General features: G+C 37.5%; 2 protein-coding genes across 6 annotated transcripts in view; one reads left to right on the top strand and one right to left on the bottom strand.

Annotated features, from left to right (window-relative positions):
• CNTRL (centriolin) overlaps window positions 1-17,977 on the bottom strand; it is a 33,633-nt gene extending 15,656 nt beyond the window's left edge. The window contains exons 1-20 of one of the 5 annotated variants that reach the window (XM_040531215.1): window positions 17,700-17,977; window positions 15,985-16,240; window positions 15,439-15,572; window positions 14,782-14,912; window positions 13,298-13,439; window positions 12,638-12,824; window positions 12,349-12,542; window positions 11,160-11,207; window positions 10,485-10,604; window positions 9,935-10,160; window positions 9,389-9,498; window positions 8,937-9,131; window positions 6,443-6,596; window positions 5,572-5,792; window positions 4,704-4,880; window positions 3,612-3,746; window positions 2,443-2,588; window positions 1,783-1,963; window positions 717-896; window positions 248-427 (exon numbers count right to left, since the gene is read on the bottom strand). In XM_040531215.1, coding sequence (XP_040387149.1) covers window positions 248-427; window positions 717-896; window positions 1,783-1,963; window positions 2,443-2,588; window positions 3,612-3,746; window positions 4,704-4,880; window positions 5,572-5,792; window positions 6,443-6,596; window positions 8,937-9,131; window positions 9,389-9,498; window positions 9,935-10,160; window positions 10,485-10,604; window positions 11,160-11,207; window positions 12,349-12,542; window positions 12,638-12,824; window positions 13,298-13,439; window positions 14,782-14,912; window positions 15,439-15,572; window positions 15,985-16,207 — 3,084 coding nt within the window. In that variant the 5' untranslated portion in view covers window positions 16,208-16,240; window positions 17,700-17,977. Of the gene's footprint in view, window positions 1-247; window positions 428-716; window positions 897-1,782; window positions 1,964-2,442; window positions 2,589-3,611; window positions 3,747-4,703; window positions 4,881-5,571; window positions 5,793-6,442; window positions 6,597-7,657; window positions 7,812-8,936; window positions 9,132-9,388; window positions 9,499-9,934; window positions 10,161-10,484; window positions 10,605-11,159; window positions 11,208-11,441; window positions 11,499-12,348; window positions 12,543-12,637; window positions 12,825-13,297; window positions 13,440-14,781; window positions 14,913-15,438; window positions 15,573-15,984; window positions 16,241-17,699 lie in introns of those variants that run through there. The other 4 variants (XM_040531216.1, XM_040531217.1, XM_040531218.1 and 1 more) reach the window with 4 other exon arrangements.
• Window positions 17,978-19,282: 1,305 nt separating this feature from the next.
• Window positions 19,283-21,009, top strand: part of C5 (complement C5) — a 32,747-nt gene continuing 31,020 nt past the window's right edge. The window contains exons 1-2 of the mRNA XM_040531214.1: window positions 19,283-19,600; window positions 20,574-20,766. Of these exons, the coding sequence (XP_040387148.1) occupies window positions 19,536-19,600; window positions 20,574-20,766 (258 nt within the window). The 5' untranslated portion in view covers window positions 19,283-19,535. The remainder of the gene's footprint in view (window positions 19,601-20,573; window positions 20,767-21,009) is intronic.

Below are 21,009 nucleotides of genomic sequence, written 5' to 3'. Positions count from 1 at the left end.
AAACTTGCCTCTCCCTCACATTCCACCATGCAGCAACATAGCCCATCCAAACCCAAGTTTGCTCAGACATTCATTTATTATATTTCAAGATAAGACTGTCCAAAGCAACAGCTTCCACGTGGCAGGCCAATTCAAAATAAAGATTTGAACTTGAATTTAAAAGCAACACCAGGACTGCTACCATTATTATGACATTAGAAAGCACTGCTTAATTATAACTAGCAATTAATTATCAATGTTGATTTACCTCAGCTCGTTCCTGATTAATTCTCAGAACAGTCCCATGAAGAGCCTTCAGCTGATTTTTAGCAATGGATAGTTCAGCAGCTGCCAGTTTATCTGAAGTGATGATTGCTCTCTTTAATTCCTTCAGTTCTTTATCTAGACTGGCAAATTGCATTTGTGCCCTGGCATCTTCTATTTTTTTCTGAAACCAGGAAAACAATAGGATTTATGATAATTTTCAAATAGAAAGCAGCATAGAAGAAAGACTTCCCCACACATCCTATTTTGTATTGCATGTAGAGAAGTATCAGAAAAATACAAAAATAAGGGTTACCAATAAAATTTTAGGAAAAGAAAGGTTATATTTAATTGCCATGTTTCTTCCTGCATTTGATCTGTGTCTTAAAATGCAAAATAATTCAGAAGTTTTTTAATTTTCTTTTCCTGGGACATCAAACACTGTGCATGGACGTGTCCATACTCATTCTTACCCTTTTCTCTAAATCTTCCAGTTGAGCAAGGATAGTCTCTTTTTCTTCGTCTGCCTCTTGGAGCTGTTGATCAGCAAGGCCCTGAATTTCTTCCATGCTCTTTATTTTTTCAAGTAAATGTCGAATTTCATTCTCTAATTGACGGACCTTGTTCTTATTCTGCTTGTTTTCACATTTAACCTGTAAGGGAAATAAGTTAGAATAAGCAGAATAACTTTTGAGAAGGTTACTGGCTATATTTTTCTCCCTATAATTAAACCCTCTATTGCTTGAGAGACATAGCATTCAGTCCAAATTCTAACTCGCCAAAAAATGAGACAAAACTCATGAACCTGTTAATGACTCCATTGTTACACGAACACCAAAAAGCAGGTCTCTCCTCGTTATCCTACAGGTCAAATTAGAGATTGCTTGTGGAAGTTTAAATGCATGTCAAATCCTACTCTTCCAAGCAAGATTTTTTCAAGCTTTATAAAACAGAAACTAACAAAAAATTGCAAAGGAGCACATGTCATATCTATCAAATACCTGATCTAAAGCAGTTTAAAGTATAAGCATACTTTTTTATTGTGGTTTTTTTTTTTGGTGCCTTAAAAATACCTTCAGTTTTATCGCTGTCTTCACAGGGTTCTTATGAAAAGAATGGACAATATATTTCTCTACTTTAAACAGAACTTCACAGTATACACAGCATAGAAGTGGTCAGTTGTTTGTTCTCCTCCTTCAAAAGCTCTTGCCTGCTTATACATTTTTTTAAATAGCAAAAGTTATGACCTGACATACACTTGTGTACACAAGGAAAAAAAAAAAAAATCAAAGCTCTAATAATGGTTAGTATTCCTGTGGGAATCACAAGTAACAGGTGTCCTGCTCTGATGTGAGCTGTTGAATTTGCTTCTGACTAGCACCTGTGCTCAGTTTACCTACTTGTAGTGAAATACTTCTCTGAGAGATGGAGGGAAACAAAGATACACCTGTAATGAAGCTTGATCCTTCAGCTGCAAGTTACATATTTTAGACTAAGTTCAAGTTTTCTTACTCTTGCTTTTGTAGTTTTGATACATGCCTGTCTATATTTTTCCTGTACATCTTCCAGTTTTTCCTGCTGGGATGCAATTTCTTCCTGCAATTGTCTCTGTCTAACCCATGCTTTCTCTTTTTCCCTCTGTGCATCAGCAAGGATATTATTAAATTCTTTCTGCAGATTTGCAAGGCTTCTCCCCAAAACATCATCTGAATTCCAACATCTGAAAGACAAATAAGCCAGGTTCCAAGACAGAAAACAGTGATTTTAAATTGCAATACCAGATATTGAAACAGTGAAACCTAGTACAATAGTACAAGTTGCAGACATCCAATGTAAATGAAATCAGGTGCAGTACTGAACAGGTTACACTGCACGAGACAGACCTCCACACCCAGCTCTGATTATTCTGTTCTTTGTTTATTCCCATTCTCTGTTGCTGGGGACAAAGGGTAAAAAAAAAAAAAAAAAAGTTTGTTCTACCTCTTGCAGTGAAACCCAAGAGGAATGCATATTTGCCTCAGTAGTACAATTACTGAGCTCAGGTGATGCTCTCTTAATTAACCACAGGGTGCTAAATCTCATGTTTGAACTGCCCACACGGTACTCAGCAGGACACAGCGGATGTACCTCGTTGCTCTCATCTACTTACCAATTTAACGTGCACAAATCTAATACTGTTTGTACTTTTATTTTACTCACTTAATCTCTCCTGCTCCTGTCTGAAGCTTTTCCTTGAGTTCATTTATACGAGCTAGGACTTCCTCAGGATGAATCAAGTTGCCAACTGCATGGCTTAGCTGATTCTGAAGATCTTTAAGCTGTTGCTTCAGGAGGTTATTGTCTCCCTAAAAAAAAAAAAAAAAACAAAAAAACCCCACACAAACATAATGAAAGAAATACATAAATTATTAATGCTTATTATTATTATAAAATTTGAATACCTAGCTCTATGTTTCTTTCTAAACAAAGAATCCAACATTTTTTTCCCCCAATGTGAGCTGGACCAATATCAACAAAATGAGAACAAGCAAAAATTACAGTGCTAATATCTGGTGAGAATTAATTATAAACTGGTGGTCCTTGTATCCTTTGAGGAGCATGTGAGATGGGAAAATGGGATCAGATGTATGCAAAGAACTGAACCCAGACTTCCCACAATGAGGAAAACTGCTCTAATTGCACAGGTTTTTTTCTTAATTTTAAAAATTAAGGAGGCTCCTTTGCCAGATATATTTTGATAATCTTGAACCCAGTGTACTACTCTTGCCTAAGAAAATCCCATTGACCGAGCCTTTCAGCAGCTTTAGGAAGAAGCACACTTAGTTTTCTAATCCCAGGTAAGATGAGGCACTGATCTGTGACACTTTTAAACAGAGGTGTTTCTGAACATCAAGGAATTCATGAAATGCCTAGAAATCCAACGATCACAAGCTGTGTTGCCTATTGTACTTGGATGCCATTACTGTTTTGTGGTAACTGAATAAGCTTCTTCAGGATCACAGCTTTAAACAGATAAAATAAATTCTGCTTTAGGTATTGGACCAGTTTTTCTACTGCACACAAAAAGTTACTGACACATACTGAATGAGGCTTGTGGGAAATAAAGATATATTTAAACAATCTATCAATTCCATTGCAATATAATAGAGCAGCTCTGAAATAATTTCAAATGTCCACAATAGATAAAAGACTATGGCGTAGGGTCTCTGGACAAGAAAATTAAAGGCAGGAACAGTCATAAGTACTACCGAACTTCAAAACAAAATTTATAAGGAACCCCATAAAATTTTTTTTATCACTTTCCCCTAGTGGCAGTGGAAAAGCAGACTACATATCAGGTAATTTGTTAAGGCAACAAAGTACCTCACCTGCAATTGTTTGAACTGAGTAAGCAGCTTGTAATTTTCTTGTTCCTTCTCTTCTACTAGTTGTGCTTTGGTCAGAGCATTCTCTAATGCTTGCCTTTCTTTTTCAAGTTCAGCTTGCAGAGCTGACAGTTCCATCTACAAACACAGAAAACCTTCAGATTAACAGCCCCACTCCCAGCCTGTCACGCAAATATGTAACAGCTGTATTTCTAAAAGAGTAACAGTATGACAACAGCCCCTAAGGAAACAACCATCGCCATATAACAGCTAATATTTCTTAAAACATCATCATCGTGAGTGGTATAGCAAATTCTAATACAGACCTAATATGAGCATACCCTACCCATCAGGAAACTGACAGAATTACATTTGTCAGGGTTCTACAGACAGCTTCCAAGTTTTCCCTGAATCACCAAAACTAGAAGACTTGGAAGGGTTGGAGACAGAAGCACTTTGTGTTGCATTTTCATGTCCTCCTGCAATCTGGAATCTGCAGGTGGAATAAATCTTTCAAGAAGAAAGAAAGAAAAAAAAAGGCCACCACCACAAAATAAGTTCATTTCTGATGAATGGAAACTGAATCAAGATGGTAGTCACCATCCATCACTGTGTGTGAATCCATATGAGGATCACCAACAGGAAGATAAAATAGAAATGTACAAATTAAAGCATATATTGGTTTTCCCCATCAGAAAGCTATTACTTTATGTGTAAAAAAAAAACCAAAAAAAACTATAAATCTCAATTTCTAGTAGAAAAAGCAACAGTGGCCAATTTCTCCCGCTACATTTCACAGTACTGCTTCAGTATTATTTCTTTGACATGTGTGCATCTCTTTCCAAAAAGACACTGATAATTATTTTCCTTTGAATATGGTAAATAAACTCTACTGAGGCTACAAATACTTTGTAACCTTGCATTGAAGAGAGGTACAAGTCCTAGTGAACTGGTAACTTCCATTTCAGGACACATCTAAACCAACAACTTCTTGCAAAGGAATCAAGGTTGGAGACAAGGTATGGAGGAAAGGTTCCACCCATACCACTAGCCCAGCTGGTTATCACCTTGGCAGCAGTAGAGCTCTGTTCTTACCTGGCTAAGTTGTTTCAGTCTTTCCAATTCTTCCTTTTGCTGATTGGCTTCAATGTCTCTGTCTCTTAGCTGGGCTTCCAGTTCAGCCTCATAGGCACTGACATCCCTTTGTGCATCTCTAAGTGATTCGTTTATTTCTCGCTGCTCTTGAAGTGCACCTTCTAGCATTGCTATTTCCTGGAATTTTACATTAATTTCAGAAATATAGACACAGGAGAGAAGATTTCTTCAGAGTACATTGCCTCTCTTTCTCAGGAACTCAAAGTAACTGCTGTAAAGTCAAAATAGAGCCACTAACTCTAATCACCAAACATTTAAAATTTAATCCTAGATAGCACTACCATATATAAAGGTCAGGTCAATGATGCTACTGTGACAGAATTTGCATAAAGTCTGCACACAAGTTAAAAAGGTGTAGCCTAAAGTGAAACGTGCCTCTGGTATTAAGGTTTACATAATACTTATCAGGATACTAAGACAGATCTTTAAGTAGCTGGATTACAGGACTGATGTATGGTCCCTGGGCTAGTGTCCAGTTTTCACTATTCACAATTTCACAAATTCACTATTTTCACAATTCACTATGACAGTGACTGCAAGTACATTTTCAGTAATGTTTGAAAGGTAGAGCCTGCATTTTTAAGAGATCTTCTATAAAGTACAGATTTACTGTCTGCCTCTTGCTACTGGCTTGAAAGGCCCCGTTCTGTTCTTAATGTGCATGGGCACATCTGACTGAAGTTACGCTACCAGAAAATAAATTTGTCCAGAGAGCTATGTTTTGACATTTCTTATTTGATTGCTTGCTTAGTTTTAAGTTTACTCTTAGTAATCTGAACTTGGGAAGAAACATAGTACTAAGCCTTACTTTTTTCATATTTTCTGCATCCATGGCAACTACTTCCAGGTTCTTTCTTTCCTCCTGTAGGTCTGTCAATCTTTGCAGCAAAGATTCTTTATCTTTCTGCAGCTCCTTACATTCATCATTGGCCTGTTTTGCTTGGCTTTTAACACTTTCCAGGTATTCCTGTAATCCAACGATAATGCTTTCTAAATCCCTTTTCAGTGCTTCATTTGTTGCTATTTGACCTGCAGAAACGCAAAATGAATTCAAAATAGCGAAGACACCATGCTTACTTACAAAACACACAAAACTGCCATTCCTAATCTTAAACTGTTCACCTACTGGAATATGAAGTAAGAAGCAGCTAGAATTCAAGCAGAAAATGCCTGCGTTGTGTTTTTAAAGGCTAAGAGTTCCACTATTAGTGTACTCACCTGACCACTGGAAGAGCTGAAAAGAACCTGCATCCCACCCCAGCTTCTTTCTAAAATGGCATCTTTCTAAAAGATTTTTTTTATTCATATTCTTTTCTGGGACATTTACTTTCACATAGGTTATTATGTATACAAAATTGCAGATGACAAGGATACATTTAGTAATCAACAAACCACTCAGCTCAGACTTGATCAAGAGCCCTCCTGCCTCAACATTTTGATCCTGAACCCCAGAGCAACAAAGCACTTAGTCAAAGCAGCTGTTTGCTCCTCCCACCTTCTGAAAAAAAAGAGAAGGGAAGAAAGAAAAACAAACACACATACACACTACCTAGATCAGCTGGGAATAGTTTTTAACCTACACACTCTATTTCTTTGAAGCAAAGAAAAGCAGAACTGATTCCCCAATTCAATTACCATCTTATCCTAAATACAATACTGTAAGACAAGGAAAAAATTACCATCAGTGAGCTGCTGCTCCAAGTCCTTGATTTCCTCAGTTTCCTTAGCAATCCTAGAGAGCATGTCATCCAGGCGACTCTCAAGCTGTTTGTAATGTTTGTTCATTACATCCAGCTGCTGTTCTTTACTTGCTTTTTGAGCTTTCATGTGAGCCTGTAAATTAGTTGGAAAGGTCAAGTGGGTCAATGTCAGCACCAATTAAAGAAGTCAACTCTCTATTTTAGTCAGTTCTGCACTGTCTCACTATCATTAGTGAAAGGCACGAGCACAACGTATCTTCTGGAGTTTGGTTTTATTTGTTTGTGTTCCTCTTTACTACCTCACAAAGAATCCCAGGTAGGCAAGTAATGTGTGGCAAACAGCATGATCAGGTACAGTTTCCCCCCTTGCCCAGGCATGATGAATCAGGCATGCATTTACAAGTTCATATTCATGGCTGCTAGCTTTTTCCACACCTCTATTTTCTGCTATACTATTTCCTGTTTCATTCGAAAACTGACATGACTTTCCCCAGGAGCTTTATCCTGTCATCCTGCATTGCCTTCATGGTAGTCATGCTTCAGAACATGTCAGGTCATCACCTGAAGGAAAACACTGAACAACCAGCAAGTCATGCCAACTTCGTAGCTAAGGTTTACATAAAGCAAAATTGTTTTTGTTTTTCTAGGAAATACACCAATTCCACACTTCGCACAGACTTTGACCAGGACTTCACACATTTAGGATAAATTTAACTGATTATTTCAATTGTATACAAAGCTAGACTATAGACATAACATACTGCTACATGTTTCTCACTAGATGAAGTTACCAACAACTTAAGTAACAAAAAACTTGGAAAAGTACATAATTTATGCTGCCATGATAGCCAGCACCTTTTCTCTTTCTACTCAAAAAAGAAATAGAGCTCACAGTAGGAATTTAAAAAGACATACTCTCAGAAAAATCACTTATAGAAGTAACTTTATAACAAAGCACTTGGTAAAAAAAAAAAATGTATTTTCCCAATTTTAACGTATTAAAATATGAACGTTAGAAGTAGCTTATCGAATTAATACAGTTCAACCTGCCACCTGTTAAAAACAAACTAACGTCCAGCTTTCAAAAGCGAGATTTCAGCAAGTAAAACGGGCGGCGAGGCGCCGCTGCTGAGTCACTTGGCCGCAGCTGCAGACCGCCCCGCGAGCCCCGTTTGAAAAACAACAAGCACTTACATACAGCTCGCCCTTTGTCTGCTGCCTCCGCGGCCGGAACACGACGCCGCACCCCGGGGCTCGCTCCCTCAGCCGGGCGGCACCGAGCACGGCGGGGCTGAGCCCGCAGAGCCCTCAGCGCGGGGCGGCCCGGGGGGGCCGGGCGGGCCCTGCCGCCGCTGAGGCGATTGGGCGGTCGCGGTCCCCGCGCCCTGACTGGAAGCGGTCGGTGGCCCGAGGGGCCGGGCGGCTCCCGGGGAGGGCCGGGCCGAGGGGCCCGCAGCACGGGCCGCCCTCCCGTTACCCGACCGCGGGGGGGAGAGGCGCGGATTTTGAAAGCTGGAGACGGGAGCCGAGCCTCGAAGTTCTTTCTCTGCATGCCTAAAAGCCTCAAGCTGGCCAGGAAAAGCTCTCATTTTAAAAGACAAGCACTTTTTTTTTTTTTAATATTAAAATTAATTTTAATTTAATAGTTTCATAAGTGTTTACTGTGTCTGAACACAGTAAATGGCTCAGAAATCCAGAGTCTTGCTTCCATAGAGATGGAAAAAGAAGCTAGAGCTCTTGGCACACCCTTGCGACCTCAAGACCTTGTTGAATCTATCAGTAACAACAGAAGCACCTACAACAGCTGAGGAAGGTTATTAGTCCCTGCCAAAAGGACGTGATAAATCTTTTCAGAATTAGAACTATTTATTGAAAGTTGATTATAGTTTTGGATACCAGACCGTTGCAGAAAGCCACAGCTGTTGCTGCCTGGAATATCAATACCAGCTGTCACCACTCCAGCCAGGTCAGCTTCATCTGCCACTCCAGAGATGTTTTCTAGGCCCGCCACTTGCAAGCCCACTTTAGTGCCAATGCAAGAGCTCTCAGACAGAGCAGGACTTCAGCTACACGCCTACAGCAGTTACACAGACCTTTCTAAGGCTTTAAGGCCAGATTCTATGAAGAGATGTGTGACTTCTCTTACAAAGAAATTCTCTCCTTCCAAGGCTCTGCACAGCATGTTTTTGCAAAGCATAAAGATCTAGTTCTTAACATGACGTACAGCAGCTGCATTGAAAATCAGTTGCACAAGCGTTTTATAATCTAAAAAAATCGTAAATATTGAGTTGTACGTTTGAGTAACAGCTAAAGCAAAGTGTCCTAACCACTAAAGAAATTACTAAATAGCAAAATAATGTCTATTTCATGAATTATATAACTGAATGGTAATCAGTTAAAATTGCCTTTACTACATTTCTCAGTACATGAATATATGTAGTAGAGAAAAATGCAAGATTTTGGTTTTACTCACGTGTCTTGGATCTTTAGAATTTACAGAAGCAAGAGAACTCTGCAAGTCTTCAAGCTCTTTCTGTTTTTTCCCTATTTCTCTTTTCTGTTTCTCCATTTGTTTTTCCAGTTCTAAAGCTTCATTGCGTAGCTGATGTAGGATTTGTATCCTTTTACTCAACTGCTGCTCCAGACCTTCCTTGTTGGCCTGTGAGATCTGGAGACAGCATTAGGAGGTTGGGTAAAACAAACTGGAAATATGACTTTTTTAAATGTTGTCAATCGGTTAAATCAGACTGGTAGTTTAGCTTAACAGGTTGTCTAAATATGACCTACTCATTATTTTGAATCCTCATTGTACACGCATACACAGCCCATTTAAAAAAGGATGGGGAGAAAAACACTGCTGTTTTCTATATAAACACAGTTGCAAACATTTTCAAATGCTAATCACTTAGCAAGTCCTTTGCGCACCTTTTTCTGAGACAGAGCATCCTCCAGTTGTCTTAGTTCCCCTGTTACTTTCAGAACTTGTTGCTCTGCATTTCCTATTGCACCTTGCAGTTCTTCTAATCTTCTCTGTGCTGTAACCCAAAAAAAGTATTAATATTCCATACAACATTGATACACGTTTTCTATTAACATGTTAATCAGAAAACACTTCCTTAAACAGGGACAATCAAAGCTGATATACTATGATTTCTCAAAGAAAAAAAAAAAAGTCTAACAAGCTTTTAATGTGATTGATACAATTAAATTGATGCATCAGATATGAGACGTGTCCAACATTCTCTTTTCTATATTAAAATTTAATCTTTTCATAATTATCTTAAAATAATAGCAAAAAATTGTTACGATTTTGTCCCAAAAGACATAAAGGACATGGCTGAGAGGTTACAGCAATTACATCCTTTGACATTGCTATCATTCTCATGTCAAATCTGTGCCAAAAGTTTCATCAGCGGAATAAACATTGCTACATGTATTTTATTTTTATTTCATAAAAAATAAAGCTTTTACCTGAATTAATCTTTTTCTCTTTATCCTCCAACTGTTCATCTAGAGTTTGAAACTGCAGTTTCAGCTGAGATTTCCTACACAAATCATCTTCGTCTAGTTGCATTTTTCCACTCTCCATCTGCTGAGCTTTGTTAGCAATATAGCCTTCTCTTATGAACATATTTCTTTTATATCTGGCCTTACCAATGTATGGGCTTTCACCAGGTACATTATCAAGTTCAATATCCTGAAATGTATATCAGTTATATATAAATGTTACGTCATTTATACATCTATCTCAGAAACATCTCAGACTCCCCTCATTCAGGCATCTTTACAAAGATCATTTTAATTTTGAAAGTGACTAATATTCAACACATTAAATAACACACAATTTAGATCAAATCATGTAACATGATTTTAAAATGAGATTTTTTATATTTTACAACTAATAACTCTTTATAGAGCAGAATCTATTAGAATTATAGAAAAGCTATAAAGTTTGATATCTGAACAACTGAAAAACCAAGAGAAAAAGGAATGAAGAAACCCATTATTTTAAAATTATTACCTCTGATGGAAAATAACTTAATGGCTCAAATTTTGCATCAATCTTGTAAAATGCCAGTTCCTGCTCCAATTCATACTGCTTCTGGCAAGCTCGGGTTAGCTCCATTGTTTTCTGCTTTAGCTAATAAATCAGTAAGCAAAGTAAGTTGATTTCAATCAAGTATCATCATTATCACGTACATTTCAATTCAGAATAGAGGATGGCAAAGACATCAACTTCAAAACAAAGTTCACATTAGAGAAAGGTAAGATGGTATATTTAGGGTCAAGAATATCACAAAGTACAACTTCATTACAAGATACAACATGACGACTAAGATTAGACAAGAATCCCACAACATAACACAAATGATCACATGAAAGGCCTCTTAAGTTTACGTGCAGAGGTTTGAAAGCAAGTTTTTCACTAACTTTGGAAAAAAAATAATTTGGGTACAATTCTTTTGTAAAATCTATGCCACATACTGAATATATTTACTGCTACAAATGAGCAATGAGAACTCATTCCTAGCAGTCACTGTAAGAAGAAAAAAAAATAGTTATCTCAATTATCAAGCGTATATCCATACTTAACCTTGTGCTAGTTGGGTGTTTTGTGTTTTTTGTTTGTTTCTTTGTTTTTAAAAATAGGTCCATCATGTGATTCCTTTTTAAACCAACTTTTCGTGCTGAATACCTGAGGGAGAACATGCAGCAAGACTCCAATACACAGTGGAAAGCAAAACTAATGGAGGAAAAGAAATAGAATAGAATGGAATAAAGGAAAGGGTTAAAGAAAGATTTTTAAAGAACAACATATGTCATAAAAAAAATAACTGCTTAAGAAGAAAAAGACTGTACCCCAAAACACTGAATGCAGTGTCACTGGAACACTTTATACGATGTTCCTACTTTATTAACATGCAAAAAGTTCTAGAAATGAAAATAACCATGCAACTCAGGAGCACAGGGGGGCTACCTTCAGTGAGGAATAAAGGCTCTGCGGAAAGGGAACTGTGACAAATCAATACACCAGCTAAAGGAAGAAAGAAGCGAGCAAAGTTTGTCATCCAGAGGGTAAGAGTGGGTTAAGCTGCAAACTATCTGCTGCTAAATCTCACTATACAGAAAACTACATTTTAGAAATAGGCTGCTGGTTAGCGTGTTCACAAAAGAAACAGCTCAATAAATATTAGCGATAGAGAATCTGAAGGATAAAATTGTAGAGGACAAGTTTAACAAGTAAGATTAAAAGCCAAATATTAGGCAAGTCATTCACAACTGAGCACTCTTAAATCAACGGGACTTTTTCCAGGGCCCCTGTACGAGCCTTGCATTTTATAGTTACCAATGAAAGACATTTATTATACATAAGATTTTAGGATGATGTAAAGAAAGTACAAGCAAACTAATGGGCATTACCTGAAATAATAATCATCAAGTGGTTATTACTGGCATGCAACATGTATGCCTTATACCTTGTTCTTATAAAAGTATTTAATCTCTTTCCCTTATTACAGCAGCATTTTGAAGTCTGAACAACACAGGCAATTTAGTATGTCAACAATTTAGCAGCTAGAGGATGCTTAACCTTTCATCAATTGAAAAAAAAATTAAAGAAAAAAATGACTACAGGCCAAAAAAAAAGTTACTATATAAATTACGAGATTGATACTGACTGCTTGTTCAATACACTTACTTTTTCCACAAAAAGAATATCAAAGACATTCTATAAAAAGTTGAAGGGTCGTAACTTTTGTCTCCCAAAATACTGACTTCTCTTGATCTTTAACATAAATCTACAGCCATTTGAACTCTCCCATTGACATCTATTTCTGACAACAAAACTATTCCAAATATATACTTAGTGCAAGTGATTACCTTACCAATTCATTTTTGGTGTCCACATCCCTTTGTAGATCTTCATAGCTTTGCTTCTGCTGCAAAGTCTTTTCTTTCAATGATCTGTTGACTTCATCTTGATGGTGAAGTTGTTCAAGCACTTTGGACTGGTTAAGCTTAAGGTTCTCCATCTCCTTTACTGTGTTTTCCAACTCTCTTTCTAATTTTTCTATCTCTTCTGAAAAATGAAGCAAAAAAAATTTTACGATAGAAATCTTTTCCAGCTAAACTTGTTTGGTGTCATTCACTACACTTCTATCATAGCTTTATTACCTAAATTAAACCTCTTTAAAGCTTCCTGCCTGTCATTATTTGTCACTGTCTGTCCATCCAAGTTTTCCAGCGCTCTCAAGTGGAATATGGTGTACAAGCGGTAGTGAGGCAGACTTGCAACTGGATTATCAGCAAGGTATAGAGAAGTCAGATCTTGTAGAGGCTTTAGTTTAGCTATATCATGAAGCTAGATCAAAGACAAATGGTACAATGATTAGACATCCTTCCAAGAACAATTGAACTGAATTAACTGAATTTCTGATTGTATAAAATGTTATATGTTAGATCTATATCATCCATTTTGATGTTTATGATAAACTGGAAACTCTAAAAACCTACCAAAATACACAGTACTATGACTAAAGTAAGTTCCTAAAATCAAATTTTTTTCCTCCATGAAAAAAATACCACTGCAAAGAGAACAAATGTCATCAAGCTTGACCTCGGAAAGTCCAAGATCACAGGGTCTGTGGATATACACAACCTTCCATTCTCCCAGACTAGTTCATGAGACAAGTGAACTTTTATTGTGTGGAATACTCAAGTCTTGTTTCTTTCTCCTCCTAAATACCATGACTCCTTTAGAAACTGTATTATTAAGTAAATTCGTTCCATAGACACCCTCTTGTAGATGCAAAACATGGAAATTAAGTCACTTACTGATGATACTTTATTCTGTTTCAAATTAAGGATGCGCAGGGATCTCAGTTTCTTTCCTACCCACACAGGAATATGTTCAATTTCATTCCCTGTAAGGTTCATCTTTTGTAGATTATGCATATGTTCTATGCCTTCAATCTTACTGAAAATAAGAAGAAAAGTATAACTCATCATGATGCATACCAAATTTACAGTGCAATTGAGGCATTACGGACAAACTACAGCAAAATCTTTCTCAACTAATTGCCATTCAAAGAATAGCAAAAAACAGTTGCTTGCTGCAATGGTCTGACAAATTAAATGATATTACACCAGCTTACCTTCAAGTGCTATGATAACGCCAAAAAAAAAAAAAAAGGCAAGAATTTGTTGGTGGCAAAACCTTAACTTTTACACCTCTTCCTTATGACATTAAAAGCATTATTTAAATGTGGGACAATACCATTTTAGTATACAAATCTTGCTCTTTTTCTTCTGAGAATGCCATTGCACACTTAAGCGACACAGCTAAACCAAAATAAAAGGGTTTATTTTTTTTCTCCAGACAAAAGCAAGAATCAACTGTAAACTTACAGTGTACAGAACTACATTTTTTAGTAGTACACTTAACCACTAACAAGGAAAATATACTGAGTTTTAATTTCCTTGGGTGTTGATCTAAAGATAAATGTCATAACAAATTAGGGTTGAACGTGCTCTTGTTGATCTATTAATTTTGAGTAGAAACCTATTGTACATAATTAAAATCTGAAAATGTACAGTGTTAGCTAAAAGCTACTATGACCTTTTCAATTCCTGGTAAGTGAGGAAGTTGTGTGAATGCAATGTGTAGAAATGCTAGTGTCTTGCTTACTTAATACTGTTAACTTCTCTACTGAAATTGCAACTTCTCTACTGCAAAGTCAGTCATGTAAAGATCATAATTCACTAATAAAAAAAAATTACAGGAAACAAAGATGTTTGCTATTGCTTGAACCATGACTCTTCCAAATTTTTTACACTATTCAGAAAAGATACTAGACTCTTGAAACAGTGAAAGTGAAAAAACAATTTAGTGAGTTTACAGCCTGCCTGATCAGGTCCATTCAGCTTCCTCTTTCAAAGAGAAACTTCCTGTACTATGGGTAACAATATGCAGTACAAGTTTAATTAAATTGGGATATTGTATGCTTTTCATTATGGTATCTGGAAACTTGTATTTCTGGCTTGGTTTCCTAGGAAAACATTTTTAACTGAAGCCTTGGTATATTAACAGCACTTCCCAGAACTATTTCTCCTTCAAATAGCTTTCTGAGGATATTTCATAGGAACTTGTGATTTTTAGTAAGAGCTCACCAAAGCATTATGGTCTTGCCATCCAACTGATGGGAAATTCAGTTTAACTTTTCACACTTCAGAGATCTCATTTAAACAAAAAGAGAATGACAGCTTTAATAGTTTTGGTAAGATATGATGAGATTAAATGATTAAGTGTTTCTGCTTACCTGATTTTGTTGCAAGACAAATTGAGCTCACGCAACTTCAACAGTTTATCCAACTTTTCAATCTTCTCTATTTGGTTGTTGCTAAGATTTAGTGTCTCTAGTTTAGAGCACTTTTCCAAATTTTCTATATACTAAAGAATAGAAAACATGTGACTTAGCATTGCACTTTATTTCTTTAAATGAGAAAGGCAGATTTCCATTTTTACCAAACACATTCATTAAAAAAATGCAAACTATTTCTAACGTTATTAATCACTTTCATTGTTGCACCCTCTTTTAACTAACGGCCTTACATAGTGTTGGAGGAGTAAAACTAGATTCTAAGTTTGCAGTAGACCAATCTACACAAGAGGGAATTTGCTATAAAGAACCCCGACTAAAATAACAGCACAATCCAAAAATTAAGAAGTTTACACAGTGTTCTCAACTTTATTCAAATTGATCCATGGTTTCTTCTTTTGCACAAGTCTCCATTGACATTCTCTCTATATATACATATTTTTTATTTTTACAGAAGCTTCTACAGAACTAGGCTAATATAATTAGAATACAAAGGTCTTTTTTTAAGTGGATATAAACAGTTATTTTTTATATATATATACACAAATATATCAAAATGTACTTTGGTTTTATTAACAGTTATTTTCAATAACTTACCTTAAATTTCTTGTCCCCATCCTTTGGGGATGAAAGATTGAGTGAGCTTATACATGCCAAATTTTCCTGTTTTGACAGGACTTTTATGAGGGGTTCTGTAATGTACTTAACTCCTGGACTAACACCATTTTCATCTGAAATGAAACAAAGAAACTACCTTCAGTGGTGAAACAATTGGTGACCTTTACATTCATCTTCTACTTCACCCTGAATACAGGGAAGGCATTGAAAATCATTCTCCCCCATATGGGATGAGAAGAAACAGCACACCAGATGCATTTACAGGAAATGACGTGTTAGCATAAGCGGGTATATTCTTTCAAAAAAGGCACAGTATGTTCCTCCCTTTTTTAGTAATCTCCCCTGGTGCATTATTCTATACAGCTTTCACTGCTATCATTTACACATTTGAGTACCAAGAGTTGAAAGCAAATTTCTCACATTTCTTTCCAGCAGATCATAGATCTTTAATCACAGAGTTGACAGAACATTGGCCTTTTGTGGTTTTATTGTGTACTTTTACACCAGCAGTTTTTTATACATTACCTTCATGAAACTTATCTTCAAGAGCAGCTTCTACATTTTTTGCTGTAATATCAAGTTGCTGATTCCTCTGCTCCCTGCTTTTGTGAGCAGATGGAGATGTCTGTTGGCTACGAGGAGATGGTGATCTGGTGCTTGAACCAACAGAAGACATTGGACTAGGTGTCCGAGAAGATGGCATCTGTGTTTTTCCACATAATGCTTTTTTTATGTAGCTTTTCTTCATTGCCAAAAATATAGAATCTCATATGACCAATATCTGTAAGGAAAAAAATAAATGTAATTCTCTATATAAGCCAAAACTCTTAATTGTTTGCTTTCCAACAAAGGTGCTAAAGAAGTATGTTGTTGAAGGATTTTAGGTGCTTGTTGTTTAAGTATCTGTGCCTAATGGCACAATTTATTGCTTTAGATGATACACAGTTTGAGACATCACAGAGGTGATATTTGAAAAATTGTCTTTTTAGCATAAGAAATATTTCCAGCAATAATAGGGTGCCAAAAATATATTTAAACCAATTCTCCAGCGGGTGACAGGTTCCATTTTTCATGGGCCAACGTATATCTGGAGGAATGTTATAGCTGTATACTTATGCCACTCTAAAGCACAACGCTAGGAACTGTGCTGAACTGCTTTCTGTTTTGCAGCTCATCTTGGTAACTTTGGCATGTAATTTATGGCTTATGCAAAGTCTGGAGACACTCACAACTCAGGCTAACATAGTTGGCAGAGGACAGAAAGACAGGACGAGGATCCCAAGTGCTTTTATGGAGGCTAGAAATCATCCACTTTGTAGCTAAAAGAGCAGTTACAAGCAAAAGGGGAAAAAAAAAAAAAAGGAAGTAAAAATAAATAAATAAGTATCTGTCTAACACTGGCACAGTGTCCCCTTGCTGCAACAAATTATTCTGTGACTGAGTGGGAAGTTCCAGAGAATTGTTAATGGCAGCTTCCACTGATGACGAATGTGGTTTCCCCAAGGGTAAGCGCAGAAAGAGCCATACTCATTGTGTGTGTGGAAGCCCTCGTAGTAAACATCTCCAAGGGATGGGGTTTTACCAAAACCGAGACCCTGTAAGCAAAAACACATTCTAAGATGTTCTTTAAGATAAAAGCACGTGCTTTTAGGGGAACTTAGACACAATGTATTCACTCATATAGCTTAACGTTGAGAAAGCTTTTTTTTATTATTATTACAATGGAATTTTCAATGAATCTTTAAAGACAAAAAAAGAACGAAGGTAAAAGCCACTCTCTTGTAAGCCAGCATGTAGAGACACAACTCATTCAGGGCCGGGAAAGTGAGATTTGAAGGGGCAGAAGAGGCGTAAGACGGCGGTGAGCAAGTGAAAAGCTACCATGGAAAGCGTCGTCATGTTTTAAAGAAAAGCAGCCAGTTACCTTAACGCTTAGATTTTACAGAGAAAAAACGTATTCTGGCACCGAAAACCCCGACAAACCTCCCGTGCTCTAAAGGGCGGGGGGGGGGGGGGGGGGGGGGGAGCGCCGAGCGGTGCACCCTGAGGGGAGCCCGAGGGGCCCGGGTGCCGCCAGCCCCGCGCTGGGCGCTGCGCACCCGCCACACCGCTGACAGGACGGCCAGCCCGGGGCAGCGCCGCTCGCCCAGCCCGCAGCGAGGCGGCCGGGAGCACGGTGGACGCCGAGAGGGACGCGGTGCCCGCTGAGGGCGATCCCCTCGGGCCGCCGCTGTGCTTACCTGCGTTGACATGGTAACGCCGCTTCGCCGCTCGCCGGGGCGGGGGCCGGCAGGGTGGCCTCCCACGGCCTCCCGCAGCCCCCCGCGTGAGGGCGGCGGCCCCCAGGACCCCCTCCCGTCCGCCACCTGCCTTCCTCCGCCGCGCGGTCCTCGCCTCCCTCCCCCGGCCGCCACGCCCGCGGGTACGCGGCTCCTTTAAGGACCCGGCACCGGAGGCCGACCCGACGCCATTTTGTTTGGTCGCTGGCCGCCGACGGGCGACCGGGCTCGGGGGCGGGACCTCTCGGAGCCACGCCCCTCCGCGCCCCTGTCCCCGCCCGCCGCTTTCCCGCCCGCGGGGTGCCCTCAGGCGCGTGCGCTGCCCCGTTCCCGCCGCGGGGCCAACGGGCGGCTCGCCTCAGGCTGTGCCCACTGCTGAGGGGGTTGCTGAGGGGTTTTGTCCTGACTGAAGCCCCAGTGACCCTATATATAACAACCTGTTGGGGATTTTTTTTGTTCGTGCTTTATATGTCTGCGTGTATCACATTTTAGCCTACACACGTAAAATTGTCCTTGCATGGGTTTTAACTCCAGAACTCAGTGGAGTAGGCCTAAATATAACAGTGTTTTCACAGCAATATTTAAATAAAGCCTTTTTAACAGTTTGATGTTACGTGTGTGTTTGGAGTCTGCCCACTTTCTAGGTGTGAAATGTGCAGCAAGTAGAAAAAACAGTAAACCAAATCTGACAAAGAATGTAAGGAAGACATAACTATTAGAGTTTATAACCAATACAAGTTGAAAAGCATCCAGAATATTGTTAGACCTTTAAAGTGTTTTCCAACATTCTTTACTGGTTACTCCTTTTTATTTACATATCACCCACATGAACATTCTTGTGGTTTTGTATTGATAGGTATTTGGACGTGTTTTTTTTAATAACAATCATTATATTTTATATTTTATTATTATTTTATTTTAATATTAATATACTTTATTATTTTATACTTTGTTGCTTCCCTTGTCATTTGTAACTTTAGTTTCTGAAGGCACTATTGGTCTTCTTGTAATTGAATTTTATATTGATCAGAAATAGTTTTGTAAATAGTTTTCCCGTAAAGGCTGACTCCAGTGTTTATTTAAGCTTGAGAAGTCTTACACAACTTTAGTTTAACTTTCTATAATCCTGTTTGCTTAGATCCTATGCTTAAATACCAAGTATGCAGAGTTTTTATTAGTTTCTTTTTGCAAATGCTATTTACAATAGTACATGTTCTGAGTGTATTGTGCCCTAATATTTTCATATTCTAGTGTAGGTACTCAGAAAGCTGGCATAATCAGGAATACAGATAGCTAAAAAAAATAAAAAATAAATAAAAAATTGCAAGCAAAGAATTATTTCAAAACAAAACAAAAAAAGGAAACTTCTGATCTAAAAATATCAGAACAGTCTGGTCAATATAATTGAAATGCTTTTTTCTTCAGAAGCAAATTTAAAATCATATCATGGATTTAAATAAAAAATATTTTCTGAAGTACTAGCTGAATCTGATTTTTTGTGGTTTTGTTTTGCTTCCTCTGAAAAGTTTTATGTGGCTATCTAACAGGGAGAATGTTAGGATTGACAGAATTGCTCCATATATTTAAAAAAAAATGAAATCCTAAGTTTAGCTGTTCTGGGTTCTTTGAGAGTTAAAGAATTTGGAAGGGGCAATAACATTTTAGTAAAACAAGATCTGCAATTAATTATTAACTGTGGGTGATACATATTGGTGGTATTTCTGTTCATCTACAGCAGAAGCCAGATAGAGTTTAATCCAGATTTGTTAGCATTGTTGGTGTGTTAGTTGTGATGCTATGGCTATTTTAATATTTTGTTTTATTTTGTTATTTTCTGGAACAACTTTTAGTCAAGATAAAACGTAAGTAAAACAAATATAGTATTTACTGGAAATGATACTTGATAGTTGACTGCTATTTTAAGTGAATAGACACCGGATTTCAGTAGAGCCAGTGCAGAAGACACTATTCAAACTGATGTGTCTTCACAAGCAAAATTCTTACTAATGTATGTGGACTAATCTTAGAAAAAGAACTGCTGCTTCTGGAATTACTCTATTTGCTGCCAAAGAAAAGGGTAGAATCAACTCAGTATGTTCCATAAATTCTGGACATAATGAAAAGATAAATGTGCAAAAAAGTTAAGTAAAGCTTGGTGCTTGATACCTTTTCTATAGTGCCTGAAGACATACTATGCTGTGGGTTTCATAAAAGCTCTTATTTATAGCAATCGATCTAGGTGCTATTACCATTTCAGAAAAAGGTGCACGTATATTGAATGTGCAGCAGCACTTCATATATATATATATTTACATTAGGTATAATATATGTTCAGGTATTAAAGCCTGGTTTGTGGTTTTGTGGAATAATGCATACTTCAGTTTATAAAGCAATGAAGAAATTAGGGTAATCCTACAAAAATTTACTCACATTTGTTTTTATTGTAAGTTGCCCTTTCATTTCGGTAAGAACGTTGCTGGTAGGAAAACTATACAAGTATGCTACTTGAAGCATTAGCATTTTGGGTGTTCATTTGGCAAAATAAGTAATTATTTTTACATAAATATCCTGTCATAGTAGGCATGCTTTTCTGTGTCTGCAGAATCAAATCCGTATATATTGCCTAAGCTGTTATTTGGTAACATTACATTACAGTTTTCATAAAAATGATTCTAACTGGGGCTATGCTGGTTTTAACTACTGTATTAGAATAACTTTGCCTGATCTTTAGCTCGTTTGCTTTACCAGTGTCTACATAAATGAATTACAAATGTAAGTAAGAAATACAAAAGTATAGTTCCAATACCCTTTTATTATTTCATATTTCGTATACAGCTATGTCCTTACAGCATCAAAGATTTTCCGAGTTGGGACATCTGAGAAAGTCGTAGTTCAAGCTTTTGGTTATGAGAAGGAATTTGCAGTCAACGTTGCCTTAAGAAGCTTTCCAGATAAGCTTGTTTCTTATTCGTCTGGCAGCATTTCTTTAACTCCAGCCAACAAATTTCAAGATGCCGTAACTTTAACAGTAAGGAATTTGGACTTTTCTTGTCATGTTTTTATTGTTGCATTTAGTCGTTAGTGTTAAAAAAACAAGATTGTGGTAAGCTTACAGTTGCTTAAACTTGGAGGAAAAGCCTAGGGCCCTGACTTGTCAGTTTGCTGTGCGTAGTTTATTTCATTTTAGTTTGTCTGAAATTGAAATTATATTGGATAAAATGAGTGTAAAGGAGTGTCGTCAAAGCTAAACATAAGATCATATTATTTTAGA

Source organism: Cygnus olor, chromosome 19 (assembly GCF_009769625.2).
Source record: "Cygnus olor isolate bCygOlo1 chromosome 19, bCygOlo1.pri.v2, whole genome shotgun sequence".
In the NCBI taxonomy this organism is placed as follows: domain Eukaryota; kingdom Metazoa; phylum Chordata; class Aves; order Anseriformes; family Anatidae; genus Cygnus; species Cygnus olor.
This window is presented reverse-complemented; position numbering and strand designations above follow the sequence as displayed.